We start from the raw sequence: 21,298 nt of genomic DNA, 5'->3' as shown, positions 1-21,298 counted from the left end.
CAGCTCTATGTTCGTAGACTCAAAAATGAAGCATACAATGAAAAGAACTTCGTCCCTACTGTGAAACATGGCGGAAGCTCAGTTCTGTTTTGGGGCTGCTCTGCTGCATCTGGCACAGGGTGTCTTGAAGTTGTGCAAGGTAAAATGAAATCTCAAGGTTATCAAGGCATTCTGGATAGAAATGTGCCAGTGTCAGAAAGCTTGGTCTCAGTTGCAGGTCATGGGTCTTCCAACAAGACAAGGATCCAAAACACACAGCCAAAAACCCCCAAGAATGGTTAAGAGAAAAGCGTTGGACTATTCTGAAGTGGCCTTCTATGAGCCCTGATCTGAATCCCATTGAACATCTGTGGAAGGAGCTGAAACATGCCCTTTGGAGAAGACACTTGTCAATCCTGAGACAACTGGAGCAGTTTGCTCATAAGGAGTGGACCAAAATACCTGTGGACAGGTGCAGAAGGCTCATTAACAAATACAGAAACCGTTTAATTGCAGCGATTGCCTCAAAAGGTTGTGCAACAAAATATTAAGTTATGGGTACCATCATTTTTGTCCAGCCCTATTTCATTAGTTTTTTTTAATAATTCTGTTAATCAACAACTCAAAAGTAATGGCTGATTTTGATTATTTAATTTTCAATAAATTTTAATTTGTTTAGTTTTGACCGTTTCAAGTCATTTCAGTGAGCATTGAGGACTTTTGTTCTTTAACTGAGGGGTACCAACATTTTTGTCCACCACTGCAGGGTTTTGTTGCAATCTCACTTTGAAACAGTGAACAGATGCTTTGATTATTTTTTCCAGCTGAAAAACATATTTTTCCAAACCACAATTCTGTAAATATATGGGAGGAGAACATGGAGTATTTGAAGGAGAACTGCTACACAGAAGTCTAACGCCACTTGGGATGGCTCCATTAACCAATGCAAACTCTGTAGGTGAGACATGCAGATTAGAAACTCAACGTATGACATCATTACCTTGTGGATTAATCAGTTGTGTACAATAGAAATGTTCTTTTCAAATCAATTTTCAAGAATAAATATTCTTGTTTTTGTGTAGAATATCTGCGTTATTCCACATATAGTATATATTCAGAATAATTCAAACCCAACTTTATTTGTAGAGCACCTTTCATTTCGGTTGAAAACACAAAGCGCCCAAAATAAAAGCAAATAAAGTCATAAAAAGTGAAAATTAATTAAAACAGAAAACACAGGACAATCACACACAGATGGGACACCTCTCTCACCAGATTCCTCCCTCTACCCACCCAGTCCCCCCAGTAGAACCCTGGAAAAAAAGTAAGAACTGCAGGTTAAAGAGACAGTCTGGCTTGGCACTGCTGTGCAGAAACGAGATCATGGGGATCCATATGTTCCAAGGACCAGGCCGACCACGCGCCCGCCCAACACAGAGCAGCCTAGGGCCCATCACTCTACAGCTATTAGACCGCAGAACAGGACCCCAGCCGGCTCAATGAGTGAGCGCCGCAGCAACAGCACCCCCTACAGGCGGAGCCGGTAGTTCCTCCTGAAAGATGGATCCACAAGAGGAAACACTGGAGTAATAAAAACGTCAGCACATAAATTATAATAAAATAACAATATTAAAAATAAAGAACAATATTGGGTTAATAATTTCTGAGAGTAGTCCCTCCCACACACACGTCTGTGATCAAATTTTTTGACAAGGGTCGAAAGTGAGTTTTCTCCGAGGACGCCGTGAACGCAGCAGTGACGCTGAGCTGCAGACATGGCGCTGTCCTGTTTGAGGATGTGCCGCCTCCTGTCACCGGTTCGACTGTGTTGTGTCGGTACCAGCAGTTCGACACCTAGCTTTTATCTCTCCAGTCTATCGCATCAGTCCAGGTAATGGTCGTAAAGAACACAATTGTCAACATTTTTACGATTTAGCTTAACTGAATTCGTTTAGCATGTGCTAAGCTAGCTGTTTTATTTTGAAAACGTGTGACCGCACATAACGACCTTTCCAAAACAAAATTAACCTTTTTTGTATTTGTTATAATTAAACTTCAACTATCAGTGGACTCCTCGGCACAGAGACATTACAGTGTTTTACTTGTCATTTGAGTATTTCGTGGTGTTTTATATGAAAGTGTTCCTCTTTCTGTCAGGTCTCCTCTGTGTTACACAGTGTGTAGACACTACACCTCATCCAAAGTTAGACGGGGTCTTGGACGTTTTATTTCTTCCAAGCTCCAGACAGCCAACATAAAATATGAGAGTTTCCTCAAAAGGAGGTTTCCCAGATTCTTTCTGCTGTATCACACTTTCATGGAAGGTAAGTTCCCTCTAGTCACCTCTGAAGTCATTTCTATAGATTTATGATCACATTTGACGACAGAAGACGTCCAACTTTAGATTAGTTTTCCTTTGTTTTATCATTGTTTTCTTAATATATATCTTGTTTTATTATTTATTGAAGGCACATTCTTGTTCAAGAACACAATGTTCAAACTCGTGGTTTCATATAGGGAGCTGCTCACTGGCTTGTAACTACCTGAGGCAGCTTCATTGAAGCAATTAGAGTTTCAGGTCTTGCTCAATGGCAAGGCAGTGGGGGAGACTTCTGAGCATTTGTCCCACATAGGAACTTAAACCACTTCAGTGAAAATCGTGCTTTTGGTGTTTCAAACATGTTCTTGTGGCAGTTCTATCTCAGACATTTAAGCTCAAAATCGCATTTCTGAGTGTTTCTTAATTCAAATCGATGTGAATCAGGAGCAGATGTAAAAATGCCGTTTGGAAAAGCAATGATGTTGAAGTTACAGTCGGCAGGCCACAAGCTTCCTGCTCCGCTCCATTCTGATGCATCCACTTGCAGACAAATAGATCGATGGACGTCTTTGTTTTCCCCGTCTGAGCTGACATTTGGCTCCAAACTGTACGACTATATAGCTCCGGTATTGCTCACCATTTTTATTGCACTGCTAATGTTAGGTTGGGGTCGTAAGGGGGTGTAAGCTAGCAGGATAGAGTATAAACAATGGGACAGAGGGATATCAGCAGAGGCTTACTTTTGTGCCAACAATCCCTCCCACAGTCCACCCACAAAGTTTCTGATGAACTACTGCCGCTCTGCGGAAACTGTCCTAGAAAACGACTTGTCTCCTCTTCAACAAGACCACCAGGAACACTTTTATAATAGATCAAAAGATGATTGAACTTTAAACTATCAACCTCTAGGAAGCAAGACCACGAAAGAACACACATGAAGGGCATTTCCCCCCAGAACTATGTTTGAAAAAAATCTGTGGGCTCGCTTTTACTTCCTAGAAATGTGTCCTAAATTGGCACTTGGTTCAAATCCCAGCTGCGACCTTTTTTATGAAGGTTGCATGTTCTCTCCATACATGCCTGGGTTCTCTTTGGGCACTCCAGCTTCCTACCACAGTCCAAAAACATGTTTTATAGGTTAATTGGTGACTTTGTATGAATGTGAGTGTGTGTGATTGTAGTTGTGTTAAGTTTTGTTGCATTTGTTTTTAGCAGCTTGCTTATAAGGTTTGCAAAAAATTTTGTGTTTATTAAAAATTTTTTATTGCTATCCTCCATTAGGCTTCAAAATGTTGTTCCATGATGCCAAAGAGGTGAAGAGGATAAAAATGAAAATGCTTTATGAAGGTGTAAAGCATCAGGACTTGCCCTACAGGGAGATGGAGAAACTAAGACAGGTGAGTCCTTTTTTCCTAAAACACTTTCAAGGAGTTCATCAGAAATGTGCCTGTATTATTAGATTGGGGCCGTGAGGGGCTGAAAGCTAGTGGGGGGAACATAAAAACAGATGGATGACGGGAAAAGGAGGCGGAGTGTCAACAGTCCCACTTACAATTTAGAGGACAATTTCTAATAAACTCCTGCCGCTCTGCAGAAACTATGTCCTAGAAAACGTTTTTTGATCCGGGCTAAAAACGAGAATCATAATTAAACGACCACTGGGAACGCTTTTACCATATCAAGTTCCTCGCTTATAGAAAACTCAATCCAGGCATAATTATCATCAACATCTTTCCAGTCATTGGCTGAATCTTTTATTTACAATTTGTGTTCATGTAAAATAGAAACAGAAACTGTCACCTTGAAACAAACGTACCAACCACTTAAATAAGCCATGTTGGCCAGCCTGCGCTCACAAAGACAAATTAAATCCTGTTCTGGAGAGTCATAGATTTATGTCAGGACTGAATCTAGCACATTTTCATCCAAACAAATGCCGGACGTCTTTCAAAAATGAGCCTGTTCTCTGTGACGATCAGCCGATGAGAATAAATTGTTGGACATGACAAAACTTGTAGACCGTCTCCTGGCGTCACCTGACAGATTTGAGTGGAAAGTTTCTACACCAAAGGCTTTGATGTAGAAACACAACAACTTAGCTAACTTTAATTCACCTTTCCTCTGAACTCAAATGTGTTAGTGTAAATCACGCAACATCACTTCTGGGATATTTATTTTTTAAAGCTGAGGGTTTTAAAAGCTTAGGCTGTTAGATTTGCGCTTGGAGAGTTTCACGTCAGCAGACAGAACACCCAAGCCTTAAGTGTTTATTGCAAATCATAAAGTTAGATTTTGGTGGTTGTAGATGTTGGGATGTTCAGTGCTGTGGGGCAAAAAGAGCTTTGAGTTGAAAAAGTTCAGCATCCTGAAAGCTTTAAAAAGTTCTCTCTGGTTCTGTCTTTTACTCAAAGGCAAACCTTTGATGAGGCATTTCTTCTTTATTTCTTTAGTTCCAACAGAAAACACAGAAAAGTAGCTAGTTTTGTTTTACACATGTAGAAATAAAGCAAATGCTTTCTATATTTTTAGCTGTGTTTCTTTAGTCATAAAAGCAAAAATACCTACATTTGAAAAATGAAGATTTTAAAGTCTAATTTTTCTTTCAGGTTATAGCTTATTTAAGCAAAGTCAGTTCCTATGGACTTTTTCATGACAAATTTTATTGTTTTTTAGTAAACCACCATTTTGCCCAATTGCTGTTTTTAAGGAAAACATTGTTTAGAACAAAGAGTGTTATTTTGAGACAGTGTTGATTTTAGGCTCCAAATAGAAATCCACAGTTTGACAGTTAGTCCAACTTTTTCAATCCTTCATTTAGAAGCTTAGTGATAAACCGTGACATAATAAATTAAAGCAGCAGCTTCCACGACTAGGTTAGACGCTCTGTGACTCAGGACTCTGTTTCTGTTCTGTGCAGGAGGTTCCAACAGCAAAATTAACTCAAAAATGACCCAACAGCCTGTTATTCCCCAATAATTTAATTCTGTCAAACATTTTAGGGATCCACAGCACCTATTCAGGAATCTATTCCTCAGGAGACACAGTTCTGTGTCTGTTTTCCAGTTCTACCTGCCCAGCTTGCTGCTGATTTTGCTGACTCAAGTGATTCCATGTCCTGATGGACTGAAGACCTCCCGATTTAGGTAGTCGCCATCAAGCAGTCAAGGGAGAGCCGGAAAACAGGCTGGGTTGTGTCTCCTGAGGAACAGTTTTGGCCAGTCCTGATCTAGAAGAAAGAAACATAACTTTCTGCTCCACTGCAGCGGTTCCCAACCTCTCTAGGTGAACACGCACAGAGGCAGTTTGCAGAACTTTAAAGAAAAAAGCAGTATGCACACCAGGCATGTGATGCAGGTTCAAGAACACACAAAACAGGAGTTCTTGAACCTTCATTTAGCCCATGGCGTTCACACTGGACAAGCAGGGAGGGGCGTAATCTTCTTGTTCCTTCTTTACCGTTTATTAGCGCCAGTCCTACAGTTGGAAGAGGCTCTGTGTGAAATGTCAAAGCAGTGAAAATCTGGTGAATCTTGCTCCAGGCTTTTTCTTTCACAGCTCTATTCCGATATATGAAAGAATTAGTGTCATATAATTCCAGCCGGAGACAAACCGCAACTGTTAATTTCTTCTCCATGATCAATTGTTTAAACGGTTGACACTTCCATTAATTAAAAGAGGCCCATCCATACGTCACTACCAAATCAAAGTCCCTGTTTGGTCAAAGTTCAGCCTGGTTTAACTTTTAACGCATGTTCAATGGCCGCACATTTTGGATTTAGAAAATGAATTGTAAAAACTTGCTTGGCTATGCGTGAACGTGACTATTTTGAACGCTGAAGGCCGAAAGGGGTTTTTAGGTAGAATTTTCTTCAAAAGTGGCTGCTTGAGCGCGTTACCGAGGGCGGTGCAAACATAGCTATACAGACAGCTTATATGTCTTTACACATCTGCATAAAAATGTTGTAAAAAAGGTCAAAAACATTAAAAACATTGCTAAAAACCTAAATCACAACCCTAGTTGAGATATTTTTGATATGTTAAATTCAATAAAAGATAAAAAACTATTATTATTATAAAGGGGAAAACAAGCTGGTAAAATTCAGATTAAGTGTCTGGCTTCAATTTTTTTTACTTTTATCTCAGGTCTGTATGAAGACCATTGAACCTTTTTTAAAATTCACATTTGGAAAAGAAAACCCAATCAACAGTTTTTATTGATGCATGCAAATGTCATGCTGATTTTGTTGTAGTTACATTATATCATGGTTGTTTTTTCCATGTGACATCTTGTGTTCTTATGACTCTATGCATTCTTGTTAAACTCACGGTGCCTTTACTCAACATTCTTTTTAGTTTCGTAGAGATTTGTTCAAGGCCATCCCTCTTGTGGTGATATCCATCCCTCCCTTTGCCAACTACCTGGTTTTCGTCCTGATGTAAGTCTCTTTCTGATGTTTTCATTCATCTTCAGTGAAGTAAATGTTGCTGTCTAGAGGCACGCACAAACATTTGTGCTGAAGGCATTTGGACTGTACGTGCTCAGAAATCGAGCGGTTTACTTTTAGAAATGCACAGGTATTTAAATGTACAATAGCAACCATTAATCATAATTAAACATCTCGATAAAACAGAATCCGCTGTAAAACACTGCATTGTATTTATGTTTGCAGTGGTCTTCTCTTACACATGTTTTTCACGCTGATGCTTTTCTAATCTCTTCAGCCACAAAGACATCGGCCGTTTGACGGTTATACTGCAGTGTACGTCTGATTAGCGCTAAAAGTGTGTTCTTGAACGCACATTGAGCCCCAATGCTGTTCACACTGGAAAAGTAGGGAGGGGCTTTTCCTTCTTTTTCTTTTGAGTGGGTTTGGTTAATTATTTGAAAAACAAACACAGACGACATTGTTCAATTCAATTCAATTTTATTTGTATAGCCCAAATTCACAACAACAGTCATCTCGATGGGCTTTTTATCGGTAATTGAAAAAGTGAAACAAACTCAAAGGATCATGAAAACATAGAATTCATTAGGAAAATACTAAATTGAACTAACAAACTGACTAAGCTATACTGGCATCCCTGCCCTTAGACCCCCCTTCACGGTAAGGAAAAACTCCTAAAAAAAACGGATTCCGGAAAAAACGAAGAAACCTCAGGGGTGCCCACATGAAGGAGTGATCCTCCCCCAGGACGGACAGGCGATTTACCAGAACTCTTAGAGAAGAATTAACTTATCTAAATCTACAACTACATATATAAATTCCAGCAGACGAGCTTCATCCAGATGGAGTTGGGGGACAGTCAGGGGCGCGCGTCGAGCTGGAGACAGGATCCACAGCCAGGTGTAGGAGCAGGAGCAGAGACGAGGTACACAGCCAGGTACAGAGCAGAGATGAGCCAGAGACGAGGTACACGGTCAGGTACAGAGCAGAGATGAGCCAGAGACGAGGTACACGGTCAGGTACAGGAGGACGGATGAGCCAACTGGAATCTGGAAGCACTCCCACTCACCCCGAGGGGAGAGGGAAAGAGGGACACTACATGAATTGCACTGCACCAAACAGAGGCATGGAGAACTAAATGATAAATAATAATCAAGAATAGAGGAGAGGAAGGGTAGTAGTAGATGAGAAAAGAGGACAGAACCCCAGTGCACCATAGCTACCCCAGCTTCAACTTCTAGCAGCCTACTAAAAACAAATAGTTATTTTTATTAAGTTTAATTTAAACACATTAACATTAAGTTAAATAATCTCTGAATACTAACTAGTCTGACAATAAGCCTGTCCAAAGAGCAATGTTTTCAGTCTAACTTTGAATGTAGAAACTGAGTCGGCCTCTCTTACATGAGCTGGGAGCTTATTCCATAAAACAGGGGCTTGGTGGCTAAACGCTCTACCTCCAACCGTACTTTAATTAACTCTAGGAACCAAGCAGTCCTGCATTTTGCGAGCGAAGTGTTCTTATTGGATGGTAAGGGACTATGAGGTCCTTAATATAGGATGGGCCCACACCATGTAAGGCCTTTTAAGTTATCAGGAGGATCTTGAACTTGATTCTTGATTCTACAGCCCCAAACATCACTGCTCTAGAGGAGATCTGCATGGAGGAATGGGCCAAAATACGAGCTAAAATTTGTGAAAAGCTTGTGAAGACTTACAGAAAATGCTTGACTGCTGTCATTGCCAACAAAGAATATATAACAACATTTTAGAAACATTTCTTTGTATATAAAGAGATGGGATGCTCAGAGATGCTGTTCTGCAGCTCTCAATTGTAACCAGTGGTTTTCACAGAACTGCCCTCACTGGATTTTTCCTTTTTCTCTGACCATTCTCTGTAAACCCTTGAGACGGTTGAGGGTGATAATCCCAGTAGATCAGCAGTTTCTGAAATACTCAGACCAGCCTGTCTGGTACCAATAACCCTTTCTTCCCCCTTCTGGTGACACTTTGAACTGCAGCAGATCGTCTTGACCATGTCTACATGCATAAATGCGGTTACTGCCATGTCAATGGCTGATTAGAAATTTGCCTTAACGAGCAGCCGGACAGATGCGCCTAATAAAGTGGACAGTAAGTGTAGATCCTTCTGATACGCTCCTTGAGACAGTATGGATCAGTATTGGTTTTACACATGTTCACATCCTGAACTCATCACGTGCTCTTAGATTTTAGTGGTACAGAAATTTAACACTCAAACCGATGTTAACTTCATGTGCTCTTTAAGGTTTACGCCGTCCTCTCTTCATCTTCTGCTGTTGAAATATTGTTTTTTTTTCTTCAAAATAAAGGTCGTTATAGCTTCTGTGTTTCATGTGTGTGCATAAAATGTGAGAAATGTTCAAGCAACAGAGTGGTGCTGCAGTGTTGTTGCCCTTTTGTCAGCAAGATGCAAAAAATCTGCTTCATTTAATAAGTACTTGATGCACACAAGTACAAAAAACAGAGACAGCAGAACCAGATTCCCTTTAAAAAAAATTTGAAGAACTAATAAAAAACCTTTAATCAGAAAACATTTCATATCAGTGTGGCTCCACTGCTGTGTGGATGCGTATGAATGTCCCGGTGATCAGAGGTCAGTGGGACCTTGGCGCGTACTGGCAGCCACGCCTCTACCATCACCAAGTATACATGAATAATGGACACATTGTAAGCGCTTTGAGCATCTGGAAAAGCGCAGATAAATCTAATCTATTATTATTATTATTATTACCGATCTAAAGCCTCTGTGGAAATGATGTTTTTATACAAAAGGGCACTCTGGGAACAAGTGAGAATATTTCTCCTTCTCTTCTCATGCCCGTTGTTCTCATGTTCTCTGGCTACAATTTTTTTCCCCCCCTTTTCAGGTACTTTTTCCCACGCCAGCTTTTAATCCCTCACTTCTGGAACCCTCAGCAGCAGGTTGAGTTTCGGAGTTTGTATCATTCCATCAGGACCCGGAACCACCGGCCGATTCTAGAAGAGCTCGAGGTTGCAAGTCATCGTGTCAAAAATGTTCAAGCACAAGCTTGTCTTAAAAGCTTGTGTGATGATGTAAGTGAATGTCTGGAGCTAAGCCTGCCAGGTTTACAAATGAGTCAGAAAGAAATTTGTTTCCGTATTTTTGATCTCACTTGTACTTTTTTATTTACGGTTAATGTACTGATATAATTATAAAAGTCCTTTGGATAAATAGTCTGTTGGCTGAAATGATCATAGAAAATATGATCAAATTTGTAAAACTGCAGTTACAAACTTGGTTATGTTGCTTCCCGTCCATTTGTTACAGCTCAAATAGAAATCATAAAATAAATAAAAGAAAAATGAAATCTCATTACATATTTGAATTTAAAACTGTGCTTGATCAAAATTTCCTAGGGAAGCTTGCAAGAAATCAAGGCCGATTGTTTGAAGTTTGTGTGATCTCAGAAAGTGTCCTGTCATTTCCATAGAGTTGGCATAACATTCATTGTGTGTGGTGGGCAGCTGGATCAGGACGTTAATGCTCTTACAGTGTCAGTCTTTGAATATTTAAATGCTTAAAAACACAGTCGGATGAAAATTGGGTTTTTGCCATTTTTACTATATTCTTGTACAGGTAGTATTTTTTTCATGATGAAGGACATATATTAGGAAAATTAAGCCTAAAATTGCATTTCTGAATATTTTTTTATTCGCCCTTTTTTCTTTAATCAAATGGTTGTGAATCAGGCGCAGATGAAAAAATGCCGTTTGAAAAAGAGCTTGTTGGTGGCATAGAAAATATGGCGGGTGGGTCACAACCTCCCTGCTCCGCTCCATTCTGATGAATGTAGACGACTAGATCCATATACGTCTTTGTTTTCCTCGTCTGAGCTGGCATCTGGCCCCAAACTGTACGGCTGGATAGCTGCAATATTGCTGGCTGTTTTTGTTGCACCACTAATGTTAGACTGGGGATGTGAGGGACCGTAAGCTAGCAGGAGAGTTTATAAACCGATGGGTGATGGGAAGTGCGGTGGGCTTACTCTGCACAAACAGTCCCGCTCGCAACTCAGAGGTGAATTTACAAAGAACTCCTGCTCCTCCAGAAACTATGTCCTAAAAATTTTTTTTAGCTATAAATGGCATAATCATAATTGAAAGACCACTGAGAATTAACTGAGAGACATTTTAAGGAAGAGTGGGACTTAAAATGTCACCACTTGACAGAGTTCTTCATTTAAGTGCTTTAAAATGACTGTGCATCTTTTTTTTAGGTGAGAAGGGGAGCAAACCCCCAGGTTTCTGACATCCTGGCTGTTCGCAGTCTGTTCGTAGGACCACCTTTGGGTATAAAGAGATTGAGCGTTGGTCAAATGGTCCGTAAAGCTCCAATCCGTAGTCACACTTCACCACGTGCCCCCACATCTATCTGCCTTCAAAACAACCTTTTCTCTGTCCTTGTTTGGTTGTGCTTAACCAGCGGCACATAAGCCCCCTGCTCTTCCTGACGCCCCACCTCCCGGGCTTCCTGATGGGCCAAAGGCTGAACACCCATGGCTTGGAGCTGCTCCAGCTGGATCGAGCCCTCAGCAGATTGGGCCTCCATCAGCTGAATGAGTCTGAACTCAGACAGGTCTGTCTTTGCTTTTCCATTTCAAACGACAAAACACTTTCACTTAATGTTTCAATACAGGATTGCAAAACCCATTTCTCTTTCAGGCTTGTTATGTAAGGGGTATCAACTCTTACTGTCTTGGTACTAACCAGTGCCGTGAGTGGCTGTTTCGCTGGCTTCAGGTGTCCTCCTCTCTGAAAGGTATTATGTAGTACGAGATAGTAAGATTTACGATTTAAACATTTCAGTGATTCATGATATTAAATGACCGCTGCATGTCAGGAAAGTTTCATTTCCATTTGTGAAATGTTAACGTTGAAAGATTTTAACACAGAAATGATTGTTCTCTAAACATGAAAAAAAAAAAATTAAAATTTAAAATGTTTGTACACTCTTTGCTGCAGAAACTTTAAGAAAATCTTTTTAAAGTTTTCTTTAAAGCAGAACATTTCCAAAAACTGCACTTTTCCTGATTATGAACTCTCCGTATCTCTTTCAAACAGACTCAGAGGTGTCGCTGCTTTTGCACTGCATCGTATTTCTTTCTGCAAACTACCCGAAGTCTCCTCAACGCTGCTGACGATGCAAACGGCTCTCGCAATTAGGGCCTTTGGGGCGCTGCACAGCGCAACTTCCTCAAAAATTTCAACAGTACCTTGATGAAGGGGGGAAAAACCAAGTTTTTGTAAGTGTGAGAGAAAAAGTGATCAGACATCACTGAAAAGATGCTTAGAAGGCTTAAACATTTGTAGTTAAAAGAATCCTATTTTGACAAAAATATACTGCAGTGTCTTCAGGCAGGTGTGTTGCTGTGCAGTTTTGATTGTTACATGTGTTTAAATGAAGCCCTTATATTAAATATTTATTAGGTTTGTTGCCCTGCAAATTACATCATCTGGTCCCATCTGAGCTAAAACAGAAATATGTCTTTAGGACAATCATAGACAAATAATATATAAAACATATAAGCTCTGTATGAATTCTGTTGTTTTTTACGTCATCAAACTTCTCATTTTGTCGTCTGTCTCTTTGTGTTCTGCTTGTTCTATTTGGCTTTATGCTGGTTTTGAGAACATTAGAAACATGATTCTCTGTTAAAAAGGGAACAAATGCTAATCATCAGAAAACAATCGGAAGCTGGTTTTGGTTCTGAAGCAATGTGTGGAAACTGGCCCGTTTTCCTGCTTGGTGAGAAGCTGAAATTCCTGTTGCACACAAACCAACCCTCTCTGAGCTGCCTGCATGATCGCATTCAGTTTTGATGGCACTTAATTGTTTACCTATGAGTTTTGTTTTCTCTGAGTACTTTATTACATTTGTTTTTTTATGTGCCTTTTGCAAATATTGGTGCAACATTGCCTAAATATCAATTACAACGTATTTTCTTTACATCTTTATTTTATAATTTATTTGCTCAACAAAAAAATGCTGAATGTTTTGTTCCTTTGTTCTACACCATTAGAGAATAAGGATTTTATTAAACATCTTCATGCCAAATGTCTGAGTGGTTTTTAAACAAATTCAATGTCCTTTAAACAGTAATAAAAATGGAACCCAGCAAAACAAACAACAAAAACCTCAAAAAAGAGATTCCCAATTAACATTACAAGCATGAGGTGTTTAGACTTCTTAGCCAAATACATATACTATTGTTAGACCATCATTTTGTCTGACATTTTGAACAAGAAATGTAAAATATCAAAGCAGAGATATTGCTCATCTATGAAATGTAACCCACTATTTCTTTAAGAGAAATGTATTATTCTGTGTACAATGAAAGAAGGTTTAAAATATGTTTTCAAGTGGAGATCCCAGCACACGGCGGCCAAGCGCTCATCTCCTCAGCTGTAGATCACATGACTTCATAGCCACTTCTGATGCTTTTCATCAGCAAGCAGGAGAACACAACACCCAAAATCTGCAAGGAGGAAAGGAAACAGCATTAGTGGTTCCTATTCATGATGATACATTTGTTGTTTTATAAGCTTTCCATAATAAACCAAATATTCCCTTTAGTACAACACGTTTCCACTTTTTGAATGTTAAAAAGTTCTTACTTCTACCTTAGTTGTAAAAGCTCTAAGTGAATTAAAGTTGGGTAAAAAATAACAGAACATATCGGACATATTTTGAAGATGTGCTTTACCTGCACCAAAGCAATGACGATGGCTGCAACGATGACCCACTGAATGTTTGTCTTCAAGAGATTCTCAATGACATCATGGCAACCCTAAAAAAGACAACAAAAAAAGCAAATAATAACAATAAAAAACTAAACTTATTCATATATCAGAAGGATTTGTGTCTTCGAAGTGGCAGGACTTCTTTATAATATCAATGAAGCCAAAGGAATTAGAAGTGAACAAGTTTGTAAAAAAATAAATAAAAAAGCATGTGTAGCCATTAAAATCATGAAGGTGTCAACTTGTGGAAGCCAGCAGGTACGGTAGCTTCTTAGGAACTGACAGCTGCACCTCACTGAGGCCCACAGCACAGAAGGAGACGGGTGGAGAATGACTTCCATGGTGAATTACTTTTTAAATAATTTTCCTAAGTCCAACAAACGCCAGACCTCCATGTGTGAAACATAATCTGCTGAATTTTTCTGTCATGATTCACAAGCTTCTTCCTCTAAACATCTTCTTTTGATGCTGACTTAGGGCTACAGCTAACATTTTTCTCTATAGAATTGTTTTAGGGTCTCTTCCACAACAGGGAAAATTATAATAAACAATAATAAAGCAAGGTTCTTGTCTTACAAAAACCGTCCTTCGACGGTAATTTTTGAACAGAAGACGTTTCACAGAAACCGGATGGCTCTGACCTGTTGCTTTGCCTGTTTGCGTCTGGAATATGTTTGTTTTAGTGACAGTGTTATCAGCGTCATATTTCTGTTTGCATTGCATCGGTTTGGTGTGAGGCTTATGTTTGGTTTTAGTTAAGGAAGTTTCTTGAGATGACACTACCTTTTGCTTTATACCCCTTTAAATGTTCAGTTTGTGTTCAGAGAGTTGAGTCAGTGTGGTGAATTACCTTCTGATACACCGTGCCGGCATTCTTCATGCTCCCTTTCCCGCATCCTTTAGTCTTGTTTATGCAGCATGAGTCCGGAACTGAATTCCCATCAGAGTCCAGGTAACTCCAGTCAGAAGAGCTGTTCACACCGCAGCACTTCAACTGCAAATGAATCCATGCAACATCTTTTAAAAACGAATTTCAGGCTGAACTGTCCATCAAGTACAATGAAAGAAGGACGCTTGTTTTAACTGATGGTGTTACTTGGAGGACAGACAAGCCGGAAGCATTTCCTCAAACATGACTGTGAACTGAAAAGGTTTCCATGGAACTTACGTTCTCCTGTATTTGATCCACAGTTGCTTTGAAATCGTCTGTGCCGTTTTTGTAATTTTCAATCATTTTAGTGAGACCTTCGTTGACGATAGGTGAGATCTGCTCGAGAATCACAACATTTAGTCCAAGTTAAAAGATCATCGTTCAGAACAGAAGATGAAAAAAAGACTGCACTGCACTTACCTTGTTCCTAAAGACAAATCCTGCAATCGCAGCTGCAATTTCAATGATGATGATCAGGGTGAGGAGGACAGCAAACTAGTATGGAGAAAACACATCAACTTGAAGATTCTGGGACCCTGCATGGGTTGTCATTTACAATGCTCTGGATGTCATGTTGGTTTGGTTACCGTGGTGACCATGCAGTAGTGTTCTTTCCAGGCTCCGCAGCAGCCAAAGAAGGCAATGAAGAAAATCAGCGCTCCAACTGCAATGATTACGATGGGAATTCCTGACATCGAAACGTCTTTAATCTTTAAGGTGTTGTGTAGAGACACCTGCACCATGATGCCCACCACAACCAATGCCAGGCCACATAACTGCAGGAAGAAGAAGGGAAAAGACGTTTCATGGGACACATCTTCAGTCTTTGTTACACACTGTCAACTGTTATTTATTTGGTAATTTAAAGCAATGTATGTGGAGTCATGAACACGATAATAATAATAATAATAGATAACAGATAAAAATCACAAAGTGCTTCACAGTACAACACGATAAAACAACAGTAAAACACAGTAAAAAAACATGTTAAAAAGAAATTAAGAAAAAGCCATTTTAAAAAGATATGTTTTTAGCTGCTTTTTAAGAGAAAACTCTGAGTCCACGATGCTTTGGTTTACACGGTTAGAAACTTGTTAGACATCTGCAATGATGGGTAATGTGTTAGAAATGAGAGGATGCACATGAACATTGCAGTAATGGTTACAGAGTTTCTAATAAACCCAAGAATTACAGTAAAAATGATTCTAAAAGTTAGTCTATTACGTTGAAATGTCTTTACAACAACTCAGAATGGTACTCAGTTGCTTGTAGGCCCTCCCTGTGCTTAAATGCATGTCTTGACTGTCTCCGACATGCTTCCAATGAGGGAACAGGCAATGCTCCAGGCTTCCTCCTTCAGGATACAACTGAGCTCCTAGACAGTCTGAGGTGCAGCCTAGTGACACTGAAATATGACAAAAATCTCCCAGTAGACTCTACGAACCCTTCATTGGATGTAGGTCAGGCATTGTTGTCCATCAGGAGGAACCCAGAACCCACTCCACCATCTAACAGGGGATCCAAGGATCATCCAGACACCTTCTTAGTCAGGGTGCCACTACCCAGCCTGTAGAAAACTATCAGGCCTATTGTCCTGTGTACCCAACTGTCGCCCAGCCAACAACCACCATCATCAAATTTACGGATGTCAGACTGGTGTTCTGCCAAGAACTTGGCAACAGCAAAACAAAGGAAATCCTTCTCAGCTTCTTTCCTCTACGTCAACAAAGATGGAGAGGGCTCTTTTCTGCCCACGTCATGTGATCTTCCAATATCAAAGCCATCTTTGAAAAGGCACAGTGGCACCATCATTTCCTGACAAAGCTAAAGAAACCAACTGGAAGCTGACGCTGCTGGTGACTTTCTACTGCTCTGTGATAGAGAGTCTTCTTACACGATATTGCAACTGCGAGGAGTCAGACAGGAAGAGAATTTTCACATTTGGAATAGAGGATTCAAATGTCCTTCCCTTCTTGAAGAACCGCCATCATCTACACTGCCTCAGCAGAGCTCAGATCATTAGCAAAGACCCCTCATACTCCGATCCACTTATGCTCAGCCTACCACCCTCTGGCAGGGGCATCCAGACCCAAACAAGCAGACTCAAAAACACTTTTAACATGGGTTAACCTGCACATTTATAGTCATATGGCTCCACACTTTACAATTACATAACATTTCCCCATGGTGCAATATCCTGTGCAATATGTGTACCTTGCTTTTTTATTCGACCCTGTATAATACTGATCACAGTATTTTGAATTTTACTGTTATTTTATTGCATTTTTTTCCTTATTTATCTCAACTGTTTTTTCTCGATTTGTTCTTAATCCAAAATTAATTAAAACTAAATTGACCTTTTCTTTCAAGTGCACCTCAAAGAGTTTTTGTTGTGATATAAGTTGTTTAGAATAACAATACAGGCATTCTATTGTATTTTATTCTAGTCTAATCTATATGCTTTTAAACATTTAGAGTTTTAATGGACGGTGTCATTCAGTCAAAATGACTAAGTGCAGAGGGGAAGTTGCAACATTGCTCAGTTCCTGAGCACAGAGACAGATTTCTCACATGTTATGACACTCTTTGCTCTTGGAGGGAGACGGAAGCAGTCCATTAGATCCTTTACAAACACAAAGTGACTGAACTGTTTGATTATGACCAGCCGAGCTCAACCTGCTTCTAAGCAAACATCAGAAAATTATCTTTACTTTGCTTCAACTCTATTTCATCAGGTTTCTCAAGGACAAACTGTCACGATGAGAGTCAGTCAAACAATACACACAATACTTCTCATTGACATTATGCTGCTGATAAGTGACTAGTAGATTGTTACCTGAGCAGTAAAACATTAGAACAGTTCAAAGCTAGCATTATAAATGTATTACATTTATTCTTGAAATTTCGTACAGGTTCATTATTTTTATTGATTTATCTAACCAGTGTGCTGGAAAAAAGAGATGATTTTAAGAATCCAGGTAAAACTAATTCAAGGGTTTTTGGTGTTAATTAAAAGAAATCGAGTTTGCCAATTTTTACGCAAAAATACAAAACAAGCTAATTTAAGCTTGAAATGCAGCTCAGTGGCCCGGTGGGTCAGTGTCTGCCCTAAGACTGGGAAGTTGTGGGTACACATTCACGGTCGAGTCATACCAAAGATTACAGAAATGCAACCCAATGCCATCCTGTGTGACACTGAGGGTTTTTAAGTTCCTGAGTGCGGCTCCTGTCAGGAATGGGTCAAATGAGGAGAGGAAATGTTGCACACCCAGATGTACGATTATAGACGTATGTTATGACGGGGATAAAAAAAAAAAGATTACAACTTTTTGGTCTTGTTAATGATATTCTGTGATAGTTCCTCGGCATGGTTTGTGTTTCGGTCCTCGTCTTTGCTTTTATCGTTTGGCTCCGAGGCTTGTTTCTGTGGAAGTTGGCGTGGTTTCACCCGGATGCCCCCCTCCTTCCTGTGGTTCTCGGTGGGGCCGTCCTAGCTGCTTACATTGTAGTTCACTTACTTCAGCGTATTAAGAGCTGTCTCTGGGTGTTCAGCGTTAGAGCGCGTTCTGTTTCCTCTTTGACCTTAGTCCCGTACTGACACCGGTTTCCTCAGTTGTTTGTGCCACACCTGTTCCCACTTTCTTTTGAATCTAAAACGTTTTGACCTACTTTCCAGTTTGGTCCCTGGTCACCTTTGCAGCTACGTTTCCTACTGCCGGCTTGCCTTCACAGTTTATCAGAAAAACAAAAACGAGGATGACAATTGATGGTTAAGTTGTTGATTTTTAATTGGAAATATTCCTGAAAAAAAACATTTATAGAAAGATGCTAAAACCTGAGTTGGAGACTCAGTGTGTTGCTTGTTTGTTAGATAGTAAAGGTTAAATACATGCAGTACAATGAAGCATAAAGTAAATGCGTTCATTTGGCCTTTGAACTTCCTATATATGCGAAAGCAGACTCATTCAGGTAGAAAGATTGCCGTTTTGATCTTCAGCTTGGTGCCTCAGTAAAACTCTGCTTGCTTCATTGTTCATAAACATTTGTTACATTAAACTGACACATTAAAAATGACTGTGCTACTTTTAAGTAACTTATTAATAAATCCACACCACAATAGTTTTCATTGTTGACGTATTTTGACCCTGAGAGGGATTCAGCAGGTTCTGAAGATGAATACTTTTCTTCTACTTTTTTATCTCCACCAGCACAGCGTCGATGAATTCTCTCATCACTACATTGTTAGTTTTAAAAGGTAAAGTAACACTCCAGTCTTGACATAAAATGTCTTTGTTGCTGTGAATGAGCTAGTTTGCTAACTTTGTGACCCATCCTGGATCTGTTCCAGCTGGATTAACACAGTCTCCCAGGTTTCCTGGCATTCACCTTTTCCTCACCTGTTGAGTCAGTCACCCCTAAAAACCAACATATCCCTTTAAAACAAGATAATCTCTCTGTTTGGACATCTGTGTGGGTGCAGTCTACATCTTAAAACGCATGCGTAAATAGATCTACTCGATTTCAAAATATTTAAAGACAAGATGCGTCATTTGTTCCTAATTTATTTAACCACTTGATGGCTTTGACCACAATTTCGTAGGTTTTGTGTGGCTACTGATGTGTAGCCTCACAGAAAATGTTCTCATGTAAACCAATTATGCTTAGGTCGTAGCTGAAAGTCTATCCATGTTGGCGACGCCAAAGTCAATATTTGAACCAGGGCCAAACAGCTGACTTATTGTCTACATTGGAAGAAAATAAGAGCGAACCGATCAAACAAACAGAACCAGCAGGTTCACATTAATCCGGATATTTGATCAAATGCAAATCAATTATTAAATGTAAAAGAACTCGAACAGTTCATAAACTATTCCATTATTGCTCCCTTTTCTTCTCTTAAGGTTAAAATACTGGATTATAGTGAACACAAGTCGATTTTCACCATACCCTCTGTATTTGAAGTGATTAATTTACTTCTAGCCCTTCTTGTTACAAATATATTAGGAGAATATGTCTTTTTTGGTTACTGGTATCGTCTGCAATGAGCATTAGTAGTATTTCTGTTGTTTACAGTTTAATTTTAAGTGTGAAACAAGATTAACAAATTTGATTTTACTGTTGAGTAATGCAGGGCGTGTATTAACAATCTATTATCTCAAGCCTCAGCATTTTAGGGAAGAACCGTGAATAAACATATTTTTGTTACAGTTATACAATAATAATAAATTAATGGCAAGAATTGAAATAAATTCTATGATTTGTCTCATCAGAACCTTCATCGACATGTTGTCTCATAAAAATACACTTTATTCATCCTTGCTCACTTATCACTGGTTTCTGCTCTATTTTATTTGTAACTACCGGTATTTAGAGAAAAAAGTGATAAAAACTCAAGTGTTATCTAATCCTCCTACAGAGTGAAGTGTTGAATTTCTGGTGAAATCCACCCTTGGAAGGATTGTGCAAACAAAACGGTCAAGTGCTGTTCGTGGTAATGCGTCACCAAAGCAGGAAAAAATGAGTTCCCTTCCATCTGCGTGTGTCATATGACTCTTTTTCCACGTCAAAATCTGGTCACAGGATTAAAATTCCATCCTTTCCACCTCTGAAACTTCCAAACACAAGAGAGAGGACTGCAAACCGACACCGTGTAGGAACTGCTCCTTTTGTTCCAGGATTTCATTTATCTGATAGCAAACAAACACTCCTCAAGGATTCAGGAAGTCCACAACAGGAGGGAGCTTCCCAGGTTGTGAGCTTGTGTGCTGGGCAGCTGATTTGGCTTTAAATGCTTAGCAAAGTGGAACTGAGTTATATTTCATGCTTAGTCACATGCAGGGCCCACAAAGTCAAAGTCATGCTCCAAATCTCCCAGAAATATCAAGATTATTTTCAAGTTAAAAGGAATAACCCGTTTTTCCTCATTTTTTTGTTCCAAATAATGGTCTACATCTATTTTGTTCCTTTAAAAACAGGACTTAACAGCTACTTACCCAGCAAATGAAGTTAAAAAAGACAAGTGAGAACTTGACACACTTCATAGCCCCTTCAACGCCCATGGTTAATAATTCTGCATGAAAAAAAACAAAAAACAGAAGACAAATGCAGCAGAATTAGAAGACAGCAATGTTGTAATATATACAAAAGTAGAATCCGAATACAATAGAAAAAAATGACTTTTTTTATAGCTGGAAGCTAGCTGTCTCAGTCACCAAGGAGTGAGTCAGTGAAGGAAAGGTTTATATTTAGAAGCACAGAAAATCCCATTAAAAAAACAAACAAACAATATCACTTACGTTGTAGCTAAATACTCACAAATGACCAGATGTTGAGTTGTTTGAAATGTGTGGTCTTTAGTTTCATTATAAGCTACACAAAATGATGTAAATTTGAACACCCCTTTAGAACAAACAAAGTGAGCCCGTCCAACTTTTCGCACCCAACACCGTTAATTACAGTTAACCAAATTTCATTTACTGCCAAAGTATTTCACTTCGTAGTTTGTAAAGCTAATTGTGTTTTAAAAAATGAAAACACTCCATACTTTTTATGACCTACGTCTTAAAAAAAAATGCCCCCCATTTTGATTTTGAGGGGTTCTTCTTTTTGTCTGCAGTGAAGTATTGGGTAGAATAAAGCGGGTTAGGGTTCTGAAAAACTCCCGTTTCTGTACTTACCTTTGAGTCAAAGTTTTTTTCACCTCCTGTAAAAGCACTTGAGCGTCGAAGTTGTTGACCAAGTTTTCACGTTGCCACCCTTTCGTTCTCAGATACTCCGTTCCGTCTGCCTGCTGAGCGGACCTTCTGCTTTTATCAGGTG

At 39.4% G+C, this 21,298-nt stretch overlaps 2 protein-coding genes across 2 annotated transcripts; one reads left to right on the top strand and one right to left on the bottom strand.

Moving 5' to 3' along the window:
* The first annotated feature begins 1,728 nt into the window (after positions 1–1,728).
* On the top strand, positions 1,729–12,862 carry letmd1 (LETM1 domain containing 1). The gene is made up of 9 exons (XM_004070975.4): positions 1,729–1,870; positions 2,137–2,303; positions 3,581–3,696; positions 6,653–6,735; positions 9,654–9,840; positions 11,025–11,126; positions 11,231–11,383; positions 11,470–11,566; positions 11,869–12,862. The coding sequence occupies exons 1-9, from the start codon at positions 1,755–1,757 to the stop codon at positions 11,943–11,945; spliced, it is 1,098 nt and encodes a 365-aa protein (XP_004071023.1). The 5' UTR covers positions 1,729–1,754; the 3' UTR covers positions 11,946–12,862.
* cd63 (CD63 molecule) lies at positions 12,746–21,298 on the bottom strand. The gene is made up of 8 exons (XM_004070876.3): positions 21,157–21,298; positions 20,473–20,549; positions 15,067–15,255; positions 14,900–14,974; positions 14,717–14,815; positions 14,399–14,542; positions 13,512–13,595; positions 12,746–13,283 (listed from the first exon to the last, which is right to left on the bottom strand). The coding sequence occupies exons 2-8, from the start codon at positions 20,536–20,538 to the stop codon at positions 13,218–13,220; spliced, it is 723 nt and encodes a 240-aa protein (XP_004070924.1). The 5' UTR covers positions 20,539–20,549; positions 21,157–21,298; the 3' UTR covers positions 12,746–13,217.

The sequence above is a fragment of the Oryzias latipes genome, chromosome 7 (genome assembly GCF_002234675.1).
Source record: "Oryzias latipes chromosome 7, ASM223467v1".
In the NCBI taxonomy this organism is placed as follows: domain Eukaryota; kingdom Metazoa; phylum Chordata; class Actinopteri; order Beloniformes; family Adrianichthyidae; genus Oryzias; species Oryzias latipes.
Note: the sequence above shows the minus strand (reverse complement) of the source record. Positions and strands in the feature narration are given on the sequence as shown.